Here is a 21281-nt window from a genome sequence, read left to right on the forward strand (position 1 = left end):
CCCACCCCGCCCGCCCGCGCCGAGAAATCGGCGATCCGAACGAGAGAGACCCGCGCGGGGCGCCGATTAAATCGGCCCACGCGGTGACACGCGGCGGCCTCGCAGCGCGCGCGGGGGGGCGCTCCCGCTCCCGCTCCCGCACATGTGCGGCCTCCCGGCCGACAACCGGGGCGCGTGCCATTTCGCAATGTGGTGAAATTAATTGGGCGGCGCACGTGGCCGCACCACCGGCCCACCCGGTCATCCCCGACCGGCCCCACCGGTAGTCCCCCTCCCCCTCGCGAGTCGAAGGAGATCGCGGCCGACCACCTGTCCCCTCCGCGTGGGACTCGACGGTCCAGATCGCTCGGCCCGTTAAGCTCACGTGGGAATGCGACTGGATTTCCTGTGCCTCCTCTCCCCTTTCGTTCTCTCTCTCTCTTTTTCTCCCTGTTGAAAAACGGAGCAGCTCTGGCGAGTTTCCTTTTGCTCTGCCTTTCTCCTTTCCCTCTTTCTTCTCGCTCGGGAAGTTGAGGAATTCGCCTCGATTTCGGGTCGGGGTTTCTCGGGTTCCTCGGGTTTCGAGATTTCGGAGGTGGGTTCTCGTCCGAATCTGGTGGGTGGGGGCTTGGTCGGTGGGCGAGAGGTTGGTGCGCGGTTGGGGGCCAGCCGTGACCCGCGCGCGAGAGAGATGGAGAGAGACTTCTTGGGTCTGAGCTCGAGAGAAACGTTGAGCGTCGTGAAGGAAGAGGCTGGCAGGGAGGCCTGCGGAGACTCATCCGGTTCGTCGTCCCTTCCCCTTTCGTCTCCGACGATTCTTCTCCATACGTTCTTTTCTTTGGCTAATTGAGTCAAACTTCCCAGATGTTGATTTCCTGTTTTGAATTTTTTTTTGGTCCCGAAATGAGTTTGAATTCCGCTCGCACGGCTTGGACTTGAGGGCAATTTGCATGTTTTTTTTGGGTCCTTCAGATTAAGATGCATGATGCAGGGGGAAAAAGAGATGGGTGGAGAATTGGATGTTTTGCTTTAATTGTCGAGTTGTTCGTTTACGTCGATGGTTCAGATGTGTTGTTCGGGGCCGAGTTGTTCAGATAAAGATTGATGGTAAATGCGATAAATGTTGGCTTTCTGGTTATAATTTTCCATTTTTGGTATATATGGGTGAGTTCTTTGAGTGGCAGTTCCATAAATAGCGAATCCTTTATTCGCGCGTTCCCTGTGGTTGTGAGGAGAGAACTTTCACCCTTTAGGCTTCCCAGCTTGAATTTCGATCTTTTTGGTAATTTTCATGGGCATGGGTTCGATTCACCACGTGGAGTGAGCTTATCTCCTGATTTTCTGTAATTTTCTTTCTGGGAAAGCCAGATCCAGAAAGCTTCAGTGTGTTTTTATGGTTTTTTTCCTTTTTTTTTTGGTGGAAGTATTTGCTAGGTAGTTCTGTTGAGAGTATATGCCAGTGTTCTGTCAATCCAGCAGCTGATAGAAAGAACCAAGATATTGCTCAGTCCATTTATGGTTCACTCAGTTCATTTTATCATGAAAAAAGGATAGTTCTAGCTTACTGCGCATGACTTATATTGGAGTTCGTAGTCTTGTGGTCGGTCTGGAAGTTCATTTCTGGTGACCATTAGAACCATATATTAAACACATGATACAAGTCTTGGTCATGCGTGAGTAGATTTCAATGAGCTCAAATTAGCGTTTCTAGCACTAAAGCTCACATGCATGGTTTCTAATCAGGTCTTGTACATTAGAACCATCATATGATGCATAATCAAAGGTAATTCACATTGGGAAACACGTGATACAAGTCTTGGCCATGTGTGAGCAAATTATGGGCTCAAATCAATTCAAGAGGCTCAAATTAGAGGTTCTAGTCAGCCAGGATGCTCCTTTTGAAAGCATTTTTTCTTTTATTTTTGAGGGAATATTTGCATGGACATATTTGTAGTTCGTGAGAATGGAGTGGCGCGACTTAATGATTTTGGGGATTGAAGTTGATGAGCAATATGGCTTTCTTGCAATCTGTTCTGTAGGATTGAACAATGGTTCATCAGGAATGCGATGGCCATTCTTGAACAAGGTCTCTGCAGTTCCTCATCTGATGTCCGTTAAGGCTGCTCAGGATGAAAAGACCAAAAAGGTCAGCGAACCGATTGTCTCTTCTGGATCAACGCACATCCCAGTTGCAGATGTGTATGATTCGAGTCGAAGACGTACTGTTGTCGAAGTACAGGTATTCTAGTCTCCTTTCTCATACTCTTATAGGTGTGAATTCTGTTTTGTGAGTATTATGCTGACACCACATCCAGAAAGGTGTCATCTCAGTGTTTTTGGTTAGTTTAACTTGTAGATACTGGTTATCTCAGCTGTTTATTTATATAGCTTTTGGTTTTTTTGGTTGATTTGAATGGCCTTTTAGTTTTTTCAGCCAGAAAGTTGAATAGTTGGAAACATGGAACTCTTTTGCTATTTTTTTCTGTAACTGTTGCAATCAATTTTGCCAAAATCAAACTCTCTTTTAGAACTTCTGTTCAGATGGTCCTTCTGCCATGTGACTTTCGACTAATGGCTCGTACACTTTTTCTTTCAAACTAGAGTTCCTTCAATCGTCACAGACAAGGTGGCTCACAGTTTCCGCTGACATCTTATCCTCAACAAACTCATCCCCGGGATGCGAGGGCACTTCCCCTCTCAAATCAGGGAATTCCCACCTTAATAGGTGAGCCTTTCTTCAAGACTCACTTCACTGCCACTGGACAGGCTGTACCAGGTGGTATGATCACGCAAAAGCTACCAGGAGGTGTTCTTGTTTCTGCCCCAAATTCAGACCACCTTACCACTGCTTCAACAATGGGAACCGCTGAACCATGGTAACTGTCTTTGTGCTTAATAATCTCCTTGTTTTTAGCCTTCCACTTTTGCTCTAGATTTCCAGGGTCCTGAATCAGATTTTCATTTGATATTGAAGACTATGAAATCTTTAAGATTCTGCGATGTTTATAAATTAAAATGTTTTTCTTATAAAAGTGGGGAAGCAAAAGGTCCTTTTTTGGGGGCTGAAAGATACCAGAATTGATCTGGATTGAAAGACTGGTATACTTTTTTGAAACCATTGAAGCATCTTAATGAGATGGATCTGGATGGACCTCCAAAGAATGGGGCCTTTGGATGTGTTTCCTTTTCTTTGGAAAGTGGTCTTCCTTTTTCCAGCTAGGCACTCATGATTTTTTTAACCATGTAACAAGTATTCTTTTGGATTTAGGAGTTGAAACATGCTTGGAATTATATGCCTCTCATTGGCAATATCTTTTGCAGGAAAACTATCAAGCCTACTGTGCCTCCTTCTCAATTGACCATTTTCTACGCGGGTACTGTAAATGTTTATGATGATATCTCACCTGAAAAGGTGCTTTCTCTATCTTTTCTCTTGATTTCTCTACTCTTACCCTTAAGATAAGAAGCTTGATTTAGCTAAGTTGTGCGTGTGATGTGTAGGCCCAAGCAATCATGCTCCTTGCCAAGAATGGGGCTTCAATGGCTTCTAAGACGTCACAGGCAAAATGCTTTGTTCAAGTGCCTACCACAGCCAACATGGCTGGGGATCACGTAGATCTGAACCAGCCTACTACGCAACCCTTCTCTAGCCTCTCGAGTCCATTATCAGTATCATCACATCCAGCTCCTCAATCACGGGGTGGACCAACTGGCAGGGATGAATCAAAGGAAGGAAATGCTAAAGGAGTTGGCACTCCAAGCAAATTGGACGCCCCAAAGATGGTCAGTGTCATGGGATCTATTGCCGCAACGACCATGGTCCCATCGGGTAGGATTCTGATTCAAGGATTGTTTTATCTTTATTCTCTCTCTGCTTTATGAAACTCTCTTTCCATTTGGACGCTTGTTATTTCTTTCCAAGTCCTTTGCTCTTTTCCTGTTCTATCCGATGATCTTGCAAGGTGAATGTCTAAACTTTACTGATTCATGACACTTCATTATTTTTGTGTAGTGTTGGCTAGTAGAATGTCCTTGACAAAACTGTACTCTTAAGTGGAATTCAATTTTTCATGCAGCCATCCCACAGGCTAGGAAAGCATCCTTAGCTCGGTTTTTGGAGAAGCGCAAAGAAAGGTCGGGAACTTTATTAGTTTGAGTATATTACTTCATAGCATGGCCGAAGCTAAGGCTTTAGACAAGCCAATGCCGAATCCGAGACTCAAAAGATACTCTGCTCGGTTTGGCAGAATGATATTCTGTGACTTCTGGCTTTGGCTACGTTTGACTTGTCTCATTTGATTTTTTTGGGAAATGAAAGACGACGAAAGTGACCCTTGATTTCTGTGTAATCGTAGGGTGATGAGCGTGGCACCTTACAACCTCAGCAAGAACTCTCCAGAGCATGCCACCTCGCACTCAACCGTTATTGATCGCTCTCCAGCTCTTGCGATGGACAACGGGAGTCCTCTCTGATATATAAGTATATATAAGCCTTTAGGATTTTGGTTTACCTGTATGAATTGGATGATTTGGACATAGTCTGTTCTGTGATGTTCTGTTTTTTTCTTCTTCTTGTTTCTTATTCTATTAACTGGACTTCGTGTTGCAAGTTAATCATGTTTCCTTATGTAACCAACGAATAGTTGATTCAATTTTGGAATGAAAAACCTGGATGCTTGCTTCGACTAACGAATGCTGAAAATATAGTAAGCTTGTGAAAGGCTTGAGATCTTTCTTGTCTCTGCAGAAGCAGCTTAACTTCTGATTTGATGTTCTTTTTTCCGGCCCATTTTCACAAAGATGAACATTCACTCGAAAGCTTTATTGGGTCTTTAACAAAGTGTAGCATTCACTAATATCTAGTTAGACTTTGAGGTTAATGACATCGTTGGACATTAAAAGGGTTTGTCTCATGGCAACTGCTTCACAGGCGCATGACATGAGTGGAGATTCGGGACGGTGGACCAACACGTGTTTCGTTCTCATCTCTACCATCATTGTGTGGATGCCTTGTTTGTCGTGTCCGATGTTTTCTCCTCCACAGGATTTCTTTTTCTTTGAGATTCCTTTGGCAAGATCTTCTGGCATATTTTCAGTGGGCTTCATATTCTCACGAGAATTGTCCTCATGAATCATTATCACCGGAAGGTGTCGGTAAATGAACTGATCTGATATTACCTCTGTTTTGTCAAAAGTGGCCAGACAGAATCCTGATTTTTTCAGTATGGATGTGAGCTTCTTGATGGGTGCGCGCACACCATCACGTCCTAGCAATTACAAGTGAAAAGTGCACAACAACAACCTTGCAAGATATTTTATACTCCTTAAAACAACAGAAATAAAACGCTGGAAAACCTTGAAATTCTCTCATTTGAATCTCAAGAATGGAGGTGATGCGTGATGGGGTGAGTAATTCAAGAACAAAAATTTTCGACCTTCTCTCTTGATTAGAAAATAATCCTTTTGAAACTTCATCAATTGGTTATATAAGACATCTAAAATGGCCTCTCATTGATAGCTATCGATATACTACAAAGTATCGATAAATAATTAACATTATTCATTCAAAATAATCTATAGCACATAATGCTCAACGTCTTTATTGGCTTGAATAAACATCGATGGTTCTGAGTTGGTCGATGGAGTTACGTTGAATGCTCCCGTATCAAGAAGAGATGTCATTACTTACAAAAGAGGAGTGGAGCAAAGGATTGTTGCAACATGGATGAGTCTCGGGCGTTGGAGAGCGATTTCTAGTCTACATACTAGAAAAAGCTAGCCTTTTTGAATTGGCCATATACGGGAGAATTACCAAAAAAAGTCCTAAACCTATTGCACATGTCTTGCCAATTCAGTCTAAACTTTTTTTTTTTGGCTAATTTAGTCCTAAACCTTTTATAATTGTGCCAATTCAGTCCTTCCGGTCAAAATTGGCCGGCCGGAACTGACGTGGACGCCGGCCGGAGACAGCTGGCCGGCGAACAATTTTTTAAATTTTTTTTCGAATTTTTTAATTTTTTTCGAATTTTTTTTCGAATTTTTATTTTATTTTTGACCTCCTCCTTCTTCCTCTGGCCGGCCGGCGCCGGCCAGAGGCGAGGGCCGGCGAGGCTGACCTCGCCGGCCACTGGCGAGGCTCGCCCCCGCCGGCCACTGGCGAAGGCGAGCCTCGCCCAGCGACGGCGAGGCCGCCGTCGCCCAGCCAAGGCGAGGCTCGGCCTCGCCCAGCCATGGCGAGGTCGAGCCTCGCCAGATCTGGCGACGGCGGCCTCGCCGTCGCTGGGCGAGGCTCGCCTTCGCCAGTGGCAGGCGAGGCGAGCCTCGCCAGATCTGGCGACGGCGGCCTCGCCGTCGCTGGGCGAGGCTCGCCTTCGCCAGTGGCAGGCGGGGCAAGCCTCGCCCAGCGACGGCGAGGCCGCCGTCGCCCAGCCATGGCGAGGTCGAGCCTCGCCAGATCTGGCGACGGCGGCCTCGCCCAGCGACGGCGAGGCCGCCGTCGCCCAGCCAAGGCGAGGCTCGGCCTCGCCCAGCCATGGCGAGGCGAGCCTCGCCAGATCTGGCGACGGCGGCCTCGCCGGCCACTAGCGAGGCCGTAACCAGATCTGGCGAGGCTCGCCTCGCCATGGCTGGGCGAGGCTCGCCTTCGCCAGTGGCCGGCGGGGGCGAGCCTCGCCAGTGGCCGGCGAGGTCAGCCTCGCCGGCCCTCGCCTCCGGCCGGCGCCGGCCGGCCAGAGGAAGAAGGAGGTAAAAAATCAAAAAAAAAAAATCGAAAAAAATTAAAAAATTCGAATTTTTTTAAAAAAAATTATTAAAAAATTGTTCGCCGGCCAGCTGTCTCCGGCCGGCGTCCACGTCAGCTCCGGCCGGCCAATTTTGGCCGGAAGACTGAATTGGCAATTATAGAGTTTAGATGGCCAAAAAAAAGTTTAGGAAAGTTTACAATCTGATAGGTTTAGGGATTTTGAATTCTCCTTTCTATATACTTAAGCATCATAACTGGGTAATGATGCTACACACTCCATTTTCGTTTCTAACTCATCATTACATAATGTATAAATTGATGGGATCATTTGAGTAAAATGAAATGGAAACGATTTCTAGTGATTGGCAGAGGCCTTACGGCCATAAACAAATCCAAGAAATTCACGAGCCACTCAATCTGAAGCTCGGAATTACCTTCAAGCCACCGGTTCATCAATGGTCGAATCTCTTCAAAGTGTACCGGTCACACAACTCTCGCTGCTGCTCGATGGCACCTTTTGCATCACCTGCTTCAAAGAATTCACACGTCGTTTTCTCACGCAAGTGGGTCGACTTTTTCTTTCTGTGGCCGCAAAGGCGTCGTCAAGGGAAGAGAGAAGATATCGTCTCCCGCTCACATCACGTCACGTCTCCAAAAGAAAAACGTGCTCTCCATCCCCACCTTCTCCGTGCATGCGGGTTTGTTTCCAATGGGACAGCCCCCACGGATTCGTCGTCGTCCTCGTCAAATGTCGGACCAATCACATGGGCGCGTGTGACAGGTCGTTTTCCGTGCCATCTCACGTCAGTGGCCGGCTTGAACAAAAGAAAAATTTACTCCCCTTCGGTCAGTCGGTCAGCAGACCCTTCATCATTACAAACTTGTCCTGCGCTTCGAAGATCTTTGCCCTTTTTCACACTCAATCTAGGAATCATGTGGTCGAGCTCTGGTCGAGAAACAGGACATTCCTGTGAGTCCGTGACCCCACGCTTTTCTAGTACAAAGCCAAAGAGAATCTCTCTCTCTCTCTCTGGGTTTTTCAAGGTGAAGACTTTTATGGCCTTCAGTTTGAGAGCGGAGTGACTGGTTGCGGATTTCGGAGGTGGGTTTTGGCGGAATCCGTGTTTGGTGATGAGATTTTTGTGAAGCTGTAGAATGGAGAGAGACTTCTTGGGTTTGGGCTCAAGCGAACCGTCGGGTGTTGTGAAGAAGGAGGAGACGAGCACCGAGGCTTGCGGAGGGTCTGGTCTGTCACTTTCTTGAATCTGACAGTACCCCATTCTTGTTCAATTACAATCTCTTTCATTTGCTACTTGAGTTATATCTTCAGCTGGACTCCTAACATGGAATTTGTGAATAATTTGACTTTGAATTTAGCTTCACGCTTCATGATCTGGGGACAATTGAAAGAAGAGAGAATGAATTCTTTTTGCTTTATTATGACAGTTTAAGACTGATCAGTCTGAGTTGTTACTATGATAATTCGGATTAAGGTTGTTGGAATTAATGCGGAAATTGTTGGATTTTTCTTTTTTGGGTCTAATTTTCCAGTTTTGGTAGGAGGGGGTTTCTGAAGTGCCTAGTACGGTAAGGGTATGCATTTGAATGGCAGTTTCTTCAGTCTTCATGCCTAATTCTTAACGTGCCGGACGTTTTTGAAGTTGGAGAACTTTTGCCCTTTAGGCTTCTCACTTTCCCAGCTAGCATGTTAAATACTCGGGTGCCTTTGATCTTATCTGCTTATTAGTTTTGCACGCTTGATTTGACAGTACAGAGTGAACTTGTGTGACAGCAGACTGGCGTCTTTTCCTCCTTTTTTTTTTTTTTTTTTCTAAATCTAGCTGCTTATCGGAGATCATGTATATTGATCTGTCCATGTACAGTCTGTTGATTGCATATTATTCCGAGAAAAGTATCTCTCTACTCAATTAAAAAAGAATTTTCACACGGGGCTCGTGGCGGAGTTTCTAGCACTTCTCTAATTGGATTACCCTATGGCTCGGCCGTAATTAGTTGCCTACCTGGAGCAAATTAGTAAAGCAACCCACCACCATGGCCCTCACTTATATCCGAGCTCCCAATGGCATTAACCATCTTTAGTTTCTGAGTTGAAAGCATCGAAACGTCCTTGTCACTGGGTTAATCCTAGGGTGGGTGAGTTACTTGCACTTCACTAAGAAACTGTTCGTGACAGCAAATATTGTACTAGTGCTGAGTTGCATGACTGACCAAGTAATTAAAGATGCGGGGGTTGAACAAGATGGATGATATGGCTTTCTTGGGATCTCTAGGATTGAACAAAGTTTCGGGAGCAAGATGGCCATTCCTGGAGAAATTCCATGCTGTTCCTCATTTGAAGCTAGATCTACCGGGACATGGTCTTGTTTTCACCCCAAATTCAGGTCTTCTAGGCGCCGCTTCTACATTGGGAACCACTGAATCAAGGTAACTGCTTTTGTGATTGAACAAATTCTGTGTTTACTTAGCCAATTTGATAGGCTCAACTGCTAAGACGATAAATGATTCCATAAATGCTCTGGGTTGGAACAAAAGTGACTCCTATAGACAATTAAGCAGCTTTCAAGCTGAATGTGTTCACAGCTCCTATCTTTCGTCCACTTATTCCCGATGGATGGTTTTATTTTTTTCAAGCTATATATTTGCAATTTATTTTCACTCTACAAGCATGATTTTGATTCAGAGCTTGAAGATGCTTAAACTAAATTTTACTATTGGAAATAGCTATTGCAGAAATGCTGCCAAGCCTCACGGGTCTCCTCAGTTGACCATCTTCTACGCGGGGACCGTGAAAGTTTACGATGACATCCCTCCTGAAAAAGTGATCTCTCTCTCTCTCTCTCTCTCTCTCTTCCCCGACTCTATTCCATTTGTGTCTTTTCATGTGAAGATACTCAGTGAAATTCTTGGTATGATATGCAGGTCCAAGCTATTATGATCCTGGCTGGGAATGGAACTTCTAAATCTCCTAAGGCATCGCACTCAAAATGTTATGTTCACACGCCTACCACCGGGAATATCACTGGCAATCACGTGGTTCTGACGCAGCCTATTACACAGCCTTGCTCTGGCCTTTCAAGTCCATTCTCAGTGGCCTCACTTCCGGCTCCTCATTTGGGGAGTGGACTCACTAACAAGAATGGACCAAAGGAAGGTAACACTGAAGGAGTTACTGCTCTGAGCAAAGTGGACAGTCCAAAGATGGTCGGTGCCATGAGATCAATTGCTGCAACAACCATGATGTCGACTGGTAGGATTCTGATGTGCACGAAAGTTTTAGCTTGATGTCTCTTTCTCTGTGAAACTTGGTTTTCTCATTTCAAAGTTTTCTTTTTGTGAGGTAATGCTGCATGATATGTTGGGAATGCGTGGCATGAAGTGCAATGAAGTTGTATGTTGAATAAAACTGATTAAGAAAGAAGGGAGCTCAAAGTAGAGGAATCGTCTGGGGTTTTTATTCTTGATAGCCAAATGACGATAGATGTCTGTTTCCAGGGTTTTCATCATGTTTAGTCGAAATCTCTGACTTTCCAGTTTCCCTACATTGACTTCTCTTCCAAGCCCTTTCCCTTTCCCATGTCTTTGTAGCATATGCTCTTGAGACAATTTTTTAAATTGCGCCTCTATTTTATAGTTTAACATGTTGACTACTGGGACACAGAGATCATATTCTTGGATGTTTCTGCTCTTAGTGAAATTCGGCCTTTTTGCAGCCATCCCTCAGTCTCCTAAAGCATCCTTGACTCGGTTCTTGGAGAAGCGCAAAGAAAGGTCAGTTATGGAAGATTGCTTTGGAAGCAGATTATACTTCCTGTTAATTATCTCAGGTGTCTTATGAACTTTTCAACCATGATTGTCTTCAATTCATTCTGGCATGTGGCGTCAAAGAGCTGTCCTGAGCTCAAAATTTTAGTAATCTTGAAAGGCTTTTTTTTTTGGTGGCTCGACTTAAACGTATTGTCAAATGGCTTGTGGATTTGGCTTTGAATTCATCTAAACAAGTGCCGATAGAGTTACGACATTTTCCTTCAATTTGGGAGCTGATACTTTGCGGTTTCCGGTTTCAAATGCTTTCAGCGTTGCGTTCATTTGATTTTCCGCAAGTTGTATTGGCCACGAGAGGTGAGACTGACGTTTCATCCCAATGCAGGCTAAGAAATGCCGCACCATACAACCTCGGCAAGAGCTTGTCCCTGGAGTGTGCATCGCCGGACTCCAGTCCCATGAAGCTCTCTTCTGGTCCTGCTCTGGACAAGCACTGTACTCGGTGATGCGTAAGGCTTTTAGGATTTTGATGTGCTTGATTTTTCTCGTTTGTGTAATGAAATGGGATGGTATTGACCTAGTTTGTAATGTCCCGGTGCAGTCCTTGTACGGCCTAAATAGTTTATCAGCGCTGGTGCTTTTTGTAACCTAATCACGAGATGAATAGTCTGTTAATTCGTGCAACGAAACAAGGTGCTTGATTTGAATTACTCGAACGACTCCTGTAAAATCTTTTCTGATACATATCGGAATTCTGTGATGGAACAATGTATCCTTCGAAGAATGGGCCTCTGAAGCGCCATTTCCGTTCCCAGCTTCACCATTCGCGTTGTCCCAGCATCCCACTGCGCACATCGAAATGGGGTCGGACGGATCTATCAATCGTACTACCAACATGTATTGTCTGAACCTGTCATGTGTAGTAGTCGTTAAAAGATAGTGGTCCGTCCTGATTGTAGCCTCTTATCTTTACCATCCTTGAGTAATAGAGAAGCTTTCGTCAACCTCAAAATGGTTCTTCAAGTCTAGATCTCCTCATCTTGTTTATCGTCTGTAATGAAATCCATTCAGGACATTTCCAAAGTTTTACATGTTCTTGCGGTGCGGTTTTCAGCGGGTTTGGATATGGTATGACCCCAAATATATAACCCCAAATTTGAACGCATCATTGGCCACGCACATAGACCTTTATCTGATACATTTCTTAAAAAAGAAAATCACGATTTGTATTAGATCCACAGTCGATGTAATAAGATGATGGGCCTGGATGAGCCAGTCCCTTGAAAAAGAATCATCGGCTCATGCCTCTTGGTTGAGCTTTGGCCACCCCATGATTGATCGGTTAAATATGAAAGATCTTTTCTGGACACGTGGCATTCAGAGAATTGGCCACGCTTTATAGCAAATTAAAGTTTCATGAGTTTTGTAATGCAGAAGTCGATAGAAGATTTTAGAGAATAAAAAACCGCATAATTATTTGTTTAGTGAAGACTAGAATTTGGGTTTCCTGACAAAAAAGAGAGAGACTATTTTAAATGAAATGATAGCTTAATTAGAAAGTCACTCCAAACAAAATAAAACCAAACCATACAAGACCATTCTATTGGGATGTTTCTTCATAAATTTTGGGTGTCTTTGTTTCACTGCAATTTCATGATAAAAGAAAATATTTTTATGAAAAATATTTTTATAAAAAATAATTAATTTTCATTTGTTTGGTAGTTTAGGAAAAGTGATTTCTTTCTTCTCAAAAGAGGAAGTCGTTTTCCCACAACTTAAGCTTATTATTTTCAGTCCATGAAAAAATGTTTTCCATAAATCAATTAGTCTTCTGCTATCCAAACATCAAAAAGCTGGAAAATTATTTCCTGGAAACAACTTGTCCTTCACGAAAAATGAATGTTCAAAAAAATTTTTCCTAAAAATGATGACATTTATTGCTTGAAATAGTTAGTCAATGGATTTTTTTTTTTACTATCAATATAATAAATACTTAAATAGTTTTGTGGACGATAAAAATAATTTTCATTCATTCCTTTTTATAAGTAATACAAGCTATCATTTTCGAAAAATATTTTTCAAATTATTCATTTTCCTTGAAACTAATGAAGTTTTGAGTTATTGAGAGATTTTTTGTTGTTGCTATTTTTCATATTATATTGGAAAATGAAGACACATAGTCTTTCAATTTAGATTTGTTTAGAGCAAATTTCACTTTTTCTTTAACAAATCATAGTCCTCTCCTAATATCACATTTTTACTTAATGCTAAATAGCTTACATGTATTATTGTATTTGTTTTTCTTAGTTAAGAATTCTGATGGAAAAGAGAGATATAATATTTCTGGGCATTATCAATTGAAGAATACATCAATTTATATAAGCTTTATGGATGACTTTTTAAAATAATAGAAGATCGATTACAATTAAGGGAAATATACAAAATCTCTTAAGTATATCTCTAACGTTCCTATTTTTCAAAAAACTTAAAATGTCTTCCCACTTTCAAATGTTTGAAGGTGGAAAAGAGGGGAAAAGAAAGAGCACTTTATAAAAGTGTTGACAAGTACTCTAAACTTCTTCCTATCATTTTTAGCCAATCAGGATGAGTAAGATTCAAGTGGGCAATTCCCACTCTAAAACTGGGAACAATCTATTAAAGACTAGTTCTGAAAATTTGGAATTGAAAACTACTTGTTGGTTCTATAGATTCACTTGGGAATCGGATTGTCGATCTAGTCTAGGTTCACAAGTAAGTGCAAGGAATCAGTTCCAAATCCCAACAAAATTGCATCCATCATCAGTTAATATTATGGTGAATCTAGTTTCTATATGGGTGCTTCTTTGCAAGAGAAAATGTAAGAATAATAAAAAAATCTGCATGGAGCTCTTGCTTATCAAACACGAACCATCTCTAGCTTATCATTTGACAGAAAGCCAAATATCAGACTAAGTCAACCAAAATAGAATATACGCAGTAATGCTTAGTAGCTGCGACTGGATGTTATAAGAGATGCATTTGTGAGTTAGTGGCAGGGGAGAGAAACAAGGAGAGGTACATATCAAGAAAAGCAGCATCTAAGTAGGAGACATTAATCTCGACGGAGACACCCGAAATGGAGGTGAGAAAGACTGTAGGGTAAATGGTAGCATCTTAATGTGTGTTCCATTTTGAGGACCATGAGACGCAAATAGGACCGCAGGGCAAATGGCAAAAGGTAGGCGAGAAAGACTCACTTCCATAGAGAGTGAGCTGGAATTTTTTTTTTTTTTTTAATATATACCTATTTGGTGGTGGCTTCAACCCTAGAACCATGAATTGGCCTGGTACTCACCAATTCCAGTAAATTGAAATTGGGGACCAAACTAGTCCCCATGGAAACCACTAGTTCTAGACTGGTCCAATCCAATTCCTGGTGGTTTTGGTGTGAAAATAAAACAGGCCTCACGTCGTTACCCAAGCTTTCACATAGCCAATTCACGTCTCTTTTCTGGTCTAGACAAGCAATGTAGAACACTATTCTCAAGGCTAATATTCACAATTTTGGGTCCAAGCGAGTTGAGCTAACCGTAAGGCTCATAAACAAAATCTATAACTAGTAGGGGGTGTGCAAAGGAAAAACATAACAATTCTTGATTTGATTTGAAGCGAGACTCTAATAATTCAATGGGGTTGCTCGAGAGTTAAAGAGGGAATCTAATATCTGAACCGTTGAGCACTTGTGTTCTTAGAAATGGGACTAAACCAAAAGTTTCAAATCAGGAAAAATAGTTTGAACCTTGGTCATCATCATGTTTGAAATGCTTTTGTGCACTTAGAAAGCTAACCGCAACTAATCTCTTATAAAGCATAGGTAAATTTTCAAATAAGGATTTGAAGTGAGACCACTTTTCAAAAAAGGGTCCAAAGTAAACATTGTCTTAAATAAGAACATAAAGTGGCTAATTTAATCTTAAGTAAAGGCTTGAGCAAACACATGATGTCAAGTGATTGTCAATGATGTCGGTATAAAGGGCTCAACAAAGACTTTCATGATGTCAAGTGCGTTGGAAATGGTTTTGTGCACGTGCAAAAGGAAGAACAATGGACAAAGAAAATGATAAAAAGAAAATCAAAAAGTAAATAAGAGAAAGAAAGCAGAAAAAACCCGACATCATGCCTTTAGAGAGTGGCATGTGAGATACACATGCTCTCTTAGGCTCCTCTTTTAGATTAAGTAGCCATTTTGAGCCTTTATTTAAGATAAGCTTTACTTAAGACCCTTTTTTTTTTTTTTTTTTTTTTTGAGAAAATAGTCTAATTTTAAGTTTTTATTTGAAATTAAATTAATATCACAAAAATTCAAATCGATATATCTACAATAAATTTACCAAAAACCAATTTTTTTATCATAAAAAATTATAAACTAGTATACATGAGATAAATTCATAAAAAATGTTAAATTATTATATTTATAATAAATTTACTCTCCATTCATTTTCAATAAATTGGATTAATATCATAAAAAATCACACACTAAATAAAACTTTAAATTAGTACACCCATAATGTTTCTTGTACTTAGCAATTTTATAATGAAATTTAACCAAAATTAATGAATAATAAATTTATTTTAATATTAAAAAAATTATTATAAATATATTAATTTATGATTTGACGTGGTATTTACTATTGAAACTTTTCAAAAGCGTATTAAAATGGGCATCGGTAAAAGCTCGCGGCACTGCTGAGTCAAAGTTCGGTCCACGTCAGCCTTCGGACGGTGCCCTGCATCGGACAGGACAGGAGTGTATCTCCTGAGAAGGAGAGGAGACCCCGCACGCACATGGGAAAAAAATTCGGCAAAAATAAAAGAAAATAAAAGAAAGGAACAGTTATTTCCGCGCAGTCCGGTCCTCGCCCCCGGCTCTTCCTTTCTTGTTCTTTCTCGCGTGAACCTCGAAAGGAACCTCCTTCGCTCTGGTCTTGTGGCCGTCCATGGCTCTGGCGCTTCTCTTCTTGCTTCTGTTTCCAGTCTCCCTCGCTTCCGCGGATGAAGGTGAGCTCGTCAAGCTCGTGGCCTTCGTCTTGTTCCCGTTGCCTTCCTTGGAACTCTTGTCGGTGGTGTTCTTTGTTGTTGCTATTTTCAGCTAAATGTTCTCTGTACTGCTGTTTTTGCGTATGTTTTTGTCTCTTTCCACAGTGGGTTTTGGTTCTAGTGACGGAAGCTTGCCGTTCTTTTTAGTTCTTGAACTTCAATCTGTTCTTGATTTAGTCGGTGTGGTGCTTTGCCTGAAACTACTTGCCCAGCTACGACTGATATTTAAGCCGTCTGCTTCATAGCTTGTGTTCAGCGATTAATCACCCCAGTGAGCCTCTTTAGTAGGTGCTTCTTGTTTTGCTACAAGGATTTAAAAAAGAATAGTTGGTACAGGTTCAAGTTCCAATCATCCTGCCTTAAATAAGATCTGGTCTGGGAGAGAAAAAAAACAGAGAACAATTATTAGAGAGTTGGGGAGGTAGGGGAGGGTGTTCACGGTGGGTCGTGACTTTGTTTCTCTCCTCGGACCAAAATATTCTTTTTTAAAAAAAAAAAGGACCAATTTGGTAATATTCTCAAGAATAACTGATTATAGAATAACTGATTATGTTCTTTTATTCTCCGAAATAAAAAAAGAATATAAATTTATTTGGTAAATTTTTTATTCTTTGTTCTAGATTTTGAATGGGAATTTTTTTGAATTTTTTGAATAGAATAACAAATAGAAAAAAATAGCCTTTTGTTCTAAGAACAATTTCAAGAATCAAGCTAATTTTTTTTTTCTTCTTTGCTTCTTCTCTCTTCTTCTTTTTCCTCCGGCTGGTCACTAACCACCGTTGGATGCCACCGCTGCCACTAGCGGCAGCTATGGCCAGCGATAGGCGGCAGTGGTTGCTAGCGACCAGCTTGGGGGAGGTTCGCCAAGCTCATTGGACGTTCGCTGAGACCTCACCTAGCCACGGCAAGTCTCAGCCTCGACTAGGTGGTGCAACGTCAGCCTCACCCTGGCCTAAGCCGGTTGGGCGAGGTTGAGCGTCGTTGGTGGCTAGCCAGCCACAAAGAAAGAGGAAGAAGAGACAAGGAAAAATGAAAATGGAAAAAGAAAAAGAAAAAAAAGGGAAAAAAAATAAGAATTATACCAAAAGTATTTCTATTCCGGAAAAAGAAATTTTGTGCGGTTATTAAATATATGTTTTTGCTCTGAAATTGTTCTCGACAATAAAATTGGAAAAAATTATTTATGATAAAAAATTATTTTTGAAAACAGAATAATTATGAAACGCATCTTAAGTTTCCAACTATAAACCTCAGGCAAGAAGTTATGTTTGGAATCATCCCTTGTTGCGTCCCAGCTCATATGGCAGTCCCTAGATGGCTCAGCGCATAGGTTCATTCATGACTTGCGTCTTGACCAAAGTGCCCTTTAAAGAGTGTCGGTCGAGTGGCAGGACAAATTGTTTTCTAATGGGGTCTTCTGAATCTCATTCAGAGGGTTCCTTGTCAGCAAAAGAACATGTAGCTGATTTGGACTAGGATGCACGTATGGTCCCAATCTCTTTTTCTTTATTTGGCACGTCTTGTTTATTTTCTGAGGGATACCATTCAATAGACGGATCTGGCATTCAAGAGGTTGTTGCCACTCGTGTGCTCTCATATTTGTTTCATATCCTTCATTCGATTCATATGTAGTAATTCTGATGATGCTGGTGTTTTAGTCGGCTTGGCGTTGTTTTGGTGTGATGCTGAGAAAATTGCACGACATACACTACATCCAATTTTCGGTTTTTTCACGATAGGATAAGATGGTTGGTGCTGTTGAAATTGGAAACTTGTTTACTGGAGAAGCAGCTGGAATTGGCAAGTATGAGTGTGGCCCAGCCAGATGAGGAGGGAGACTAGTGATATCTCAACTACCCACCATAAAAATTTTTTAATTACATTTTATGGCTTTGTCAAGGTATGTTCTCTGCAAGAAAATTTCTAAATTAGATGCTCAGGTCAAACAATCATTAATTCCATGTGAAAGTTTTGGATTTTAGCGTATGTCTTCTCTTTGAGTATGCTGGTCATGGAGCCTGCTCTCTCGTATGCTTCAATTATCCCCAGATCTCTATCATAAAACTGGATTATAATAGATTAAACAAAGGAAGAGTGTACTGACTTTCTCACATTTGTACGCAATAATGTCATTCTCTACTCTCACCTATTGTCTTTGATGTCATTTGATGGAACGGACTTAGCTCCTTATTGCTCTGCTATGTCTATTTTTTTACTGTTAGTTGGTTCATTTGCCTTTGTCAAGAAAAGAAGGAAAAATTAAAGAAAAGTGGAGTCCACAACTAATAATTGTTGCTCTTCATCGGATACGGTGTATGGAGGACAAAAAGGGTGTCTGCAACCATATCTATCATACGTAGACATGAGGATGGTGTATACAATGTGTACATATGGTCATTCCCAAATGTTTTACTCTATTTCACTTCCTGGGCTAGTTAAGCCATTCGCACTCATCCTTATTCTTGGCGTGGCATACTTAAAATGCATTTGTTATATACTTCTGGTCCCTTCATTGGTGTGAACATAGGCACTGACCTCTCCGACATGCCGAGCCCAACTCAGGTGGTGGCGCTTCTAAAAGCTCAGAACATACGACATGTTAGGCTTTACGATACTGACCACGCCATGCTTCTTGCACTTGCTAACTCTGGCATCGGCGTCACTGTTTCTGTTCCTAATGACCAGCTACTTGGCATCGGGCAGTCCAATGCCACCGCTGCCTATTGGGTAGCTCGGAATATCATAGCCCATATCCCCGCTACTAACATCACTGCCATTGCTGTGGGATCTGAGGTCCTAACGACCCTTCAGAATGCCGCCCTCTGCCTGTCTTGGCCATGAAGTTCATCCACTCAGCGCTTGGCGCTTCGAATCTCGACAGTCGTATCAAAGTCTCAACCCCACATTCTTCCTCCATCATTATCGACTCCTTCCCACCTTTCAAGCCTTCTTTAACCGCACTTGGGATCCGGTCATGGTCCCATTGCTTAAGTTTTCTTCAGTCTACTGGATCGTACCCATGCTCAATGTCTATCCATACTACGACTACATGCAGTCAAATGGCACAATTCCACTGGACTATGCCCTCTTCCGTCCTCTTCCTCCGAACAAGGAAGCTGTCAATTCTAACACGCTCCTCCACTACACCAATGTATTTGATGCCGTCGTCAATGCGGCTTATTTTGCCATGTCATATCTAAACTTCACCAACGTCCCCATTGTGGTGGCCAAGTCTGGTTGGCCCTCCAAGGGAGACTCCTCCGAACCGGATGCAACTCTTGAAAATGCAAACACTTACAACAGTAACTTGATCAAGCACGTGCTTAACAATACAGGAACGCCAAAGCACCCGGGCGTGGCAGTCCGTACATACATTTATGAGCTCTACAATGAGGATCAGAGACCGGGCTCTGTATCTGAGAAAAATTGGGGCCTGTTTGATGCCAATGGAGTGCTGATTGGTGCGGGAACGGTGTTAGCAAATGACACAACCAATCAGACCTTCTGCTTTGCAAAGGATGGTGCGGACAAGAAGATGCTCCAAGCGGCATTGGATTGGGCTTGTGGGCCCGGAAAAGTAGACTGCTCACTGTTGTTGCAGGGGCAAGCTTGCTGAACCAGACAATGTTGTTGCATGTGCAACTTATGCTTTCAATGTGTATTACCAAAAGATGGGGAAAGCTTCAGGCACCTGTCATTTTGGCGGCATCGCTAGTCACCACAACCAATCCAAGTAAGAAGTAGCTTGATAACATTTGTCCATGTGTCTGAGTCATTCTGAGGAAAGATCTTATCACCAGACTTAGTAATCACAGTTCACTGAATAGAAAAATTGAGGTGTTGTGGTCACTGGACAGTTAATGGCATGCCATAATGCCACAATACCACAAGGTGATAGGGCCAATCTGCTGGTTTAACCTTGACATTTTTTGTAATGTGATGAGCTATTAGTATGTCTGTCCTGAACTCTATTACATGCGCATTGCGTATGAGCATATAGAGGTCGAGGAATCTGCCTTTTTCTTTTTCTTTTCCCCTAATTTATGTTTGATTGGTGCAGGTCACGGTTCATGTATATTTCCGGGAAGGTATGTGATGTGCTACGTTTTTATATGTTCTCTCTGTCATCTTTTAAATTTGTTGCAAAATGTCATCTTCAACAATACAAAATTGTTGTTATGCATCTGCAATATTCTGAATTACCTGTATGTTGCTGCAGCGGTGGAAGAAATGGGACTTCCGTTAATGACCATTCTAGCTCCATCGTCTAATTCAACGACTTCTGGCTGTCCCTGGAGTGTGCGACTCCTGACTCCAGTCCCATGAAGCTCTGTTCTGGTGCTGCCATGGACAAGCCCTGTACGCAGTGATGTGTAAGGCTTTTAGGATTTTGACGTGCTTGATTTTCCATTTGTGTAATGAAATGGGATGGTATTGACGTAGTTTGTAATGTCCCGGTGCGGTCCTTGTACGGCCTAAATAGTTTATCAGCACCGGTACTTGTAACCTAATCACGAGATGAATAGTATGTTCATTTGTGCAACGAAATAAGGTGCTTGATTTGAATTACTCAAATGCCTCCTGTAAACTCATTTCTGATTAGATATCAGAATTCTGTGATGGACGATGCATCCTTCGAAGAGTGGGTCTTGAAAGTGCCATTTCCGCTCCCAGCTTCACCATTTGCATCGTTCCAGCATCCGACCGCGCATATCAAAATGAGGTCGGACGGATCTATCAATCATGCGACCAACAAATATTGTATGAACCTATCATGTATAGGAGTTAAAGACGGTGGTCCGGCCTGATTTTAGCCTCTCGTGTTTACCGTCCTCGAGTTGTAAGAGAAGTTTTCATCACCCTCAAAAGGGTTCTTCAAGTTTAGATCTCTTCATCCTGTCTGCTGTCTGGAATGAGATCCGTTCATAACATTTCCAAAGTCTTGCATGTTCTTCCGGTGCGATTTCGGCAGGTTCGGATATGCTACGACCCCAAATTCGAACCTTAGCTTTGGCCACCCGCACAGAGCTTTACTTGATGCACATAGATAACGCGGTTAGCGTGATTGTGTATTCTCCAAAAAAAAAAAAAACTATTTTTAATAGATCCATGGTTGATGTAATGAGATGATGGGCCTGGATGGGCTAGTTCCTTGAAGAAAAATCATCTGGACACGTGGCAACCACAGAATTAGCCACGCTTTTATATCAAATTAAAGTTTCACCACTTTTGTAATGCAGAAGCTGATAGAAAATTTTCGAGAATAAAAACTGCATAATTATTTGTTTAGTGAAGACTAGAATTTTGCTTCTCTGACAAAAATGAAAAAGAAAGAGACCATTTTAAATGAAACGATAGCTAAGCTTGACATTTACTCCAAAAAAATAAAACCAAACCATAAAGACCATCCTATTGGTATGTTTATTCACAAATTTTGGGTGCCTTTATTTCATTGAAAATTTTATATAAAAAAAGAAAATATTTTTCATGAAAATTGTTGTAAAAGAAAATGATTGGTTTTCATCTGTTTGATGATTTAGGATGGCTAAATTTGACATTTACTCCAAAAAAATAAAGCCAAACCATAAGGACCATCCTATTGGGATGTTTATTCACAAATATCAGGTGCCTTTATTTCATTAAAAATTTTATAATAAAAGAAAATATTTTTCATAAAAATTATTGTAAAAGAAAATGATTG

At 41.8% G+C, this 21281-nt stretch overlaps 2 protein-coding genes and 1 pseudogene across 4 annotated transcripts; all 3 read left to right on the forward strand.

Moving 5' to 3' along the window:
* The first annotated feature begins 431 nt into the window (after positions 1-431).
* LOC104453668 (protein TIFY 6B) lies at positions 432-4668 on the forward strand. Its single transcript, XM_010068279.3, has 7 exons — positions 432-761; positions 2019-2218; positions 2581-2855; positions 3301-3391; positions 3481-3808; positions 4056-4113; positions 4335-4668. Exons 1-7 carry the CDS (start codon positions 671-673, stop codon positions 4450-4452), a joined length of 1161 nt encoding a protein of 386 aa, XP_010066581.2. The 5' UTR covers positions 432-670; the 3' UTR covers positions 4453-4668.
* Positions 4669-7575: 2907 nt separating this feature from the next.
* On the forward strand, positions 7576-11264 carry LOC104453669 (protein TIFY 6B). 3 transcript variants are annotated; one of them, XM_010068281.3, is made up of 6 exons: positions 7576-7967; positions 9013-9166; positions 9473-9560; positions 9662-9989; positions 10453-10510; positions 10890-11264. In XM_010068281.3, exons 1-6 carry the CDS (start codon positions 7877-7879, stop codon positions 11008-11010), a joined length of 840 nt encoding a protein of 279 aa, XP_010066583.2. In that variant the 5' UTR covers positions 7576-7876; the 3' UTR covers positions 11011-11264. The 3 variants fall into 3 exon arrangements, with proteins under 3 accessions (XP_010066583.2, XP_039174276.1, XP_010066582.2); XM_010068280.3 differs by having other exon boundaries at positions 7579-7967; positions 9464-9560; XM_039318342.1 differs by lacking the exons at positions 10453-10510; positions 10890-11264 and adding an exon at positions 10374-10393 and having other exon boundaries at positions 7577-7967; positions 9464-9560.
* Positions 11265-15396: 4132 nt separating this feature from the next.
* On the forward strand, positions 15397-19937 carry LOC104455631 (annotated as a pseudogene).
* Positions 19938-21281: the final 1344 nt, after the last annotated feature.

Source organism: Eucalyptus grandis, chromosome 7 (assembly GCF_016545825.1).
Source record: "Eucalyptus grandis isolate ANBG69807.140 chromosome 7, ASM1654582v1, whole genome shotgun sequence".
Classification (NCBI taxonomy): domain Eukaryota; kingdom Viridiplantae; phylum Streptophyta; class Magnoliopsida; order Myrtales; family Myrtaceae; genus Eucalyptus; species Eucalyptus grandis.

Bases quoted from the DNA above. Each gene is read 5' to 3' on its own strand.
- LOC104453669 (XM_010068280.3), top strand. From the start codon at position 7,877: ATGGAGAGAGACTTCTTGGGTTTGGGCTCAAGCGAACCGTCGGGTGTT. The intron at 9,561-9,661 runs GTGATCTCTCTC...TATGATATGCAG, and splicing joins ATGACATCCCTCCTGAAAAA to GTCCAAGCTATTATGATCCT. The intron at 9,990-10,452 runs GTAGGATTCTGA...GCCTTTTTGCAG, and splicing joins AACAACCATGATGTCGACTG to CCATCCCTCAGTCTCCTAAA.
- LOC104453668 (XM_010068279.3), top strand. From the start codon at position 671: ATGGAGAGAGACTTCTTGGGTCTGAGCTCGAGAGAAACGTTGAGCGTC. The intron at 2,856-3,300 runs GTAACTGTCTTT...TATCTTTTGCAG, and splicing joins ATGGGAACCGCTGAACCATG to GAAAACTATCAAGCCTACTG. The intron at 3,809-4,055 runs GTAGGATTCTGA...TTTTTCATGCAG, and splicing joins AACGACCATGGTCCCATCGG to CCATCCCACAGGCTAGGAAA.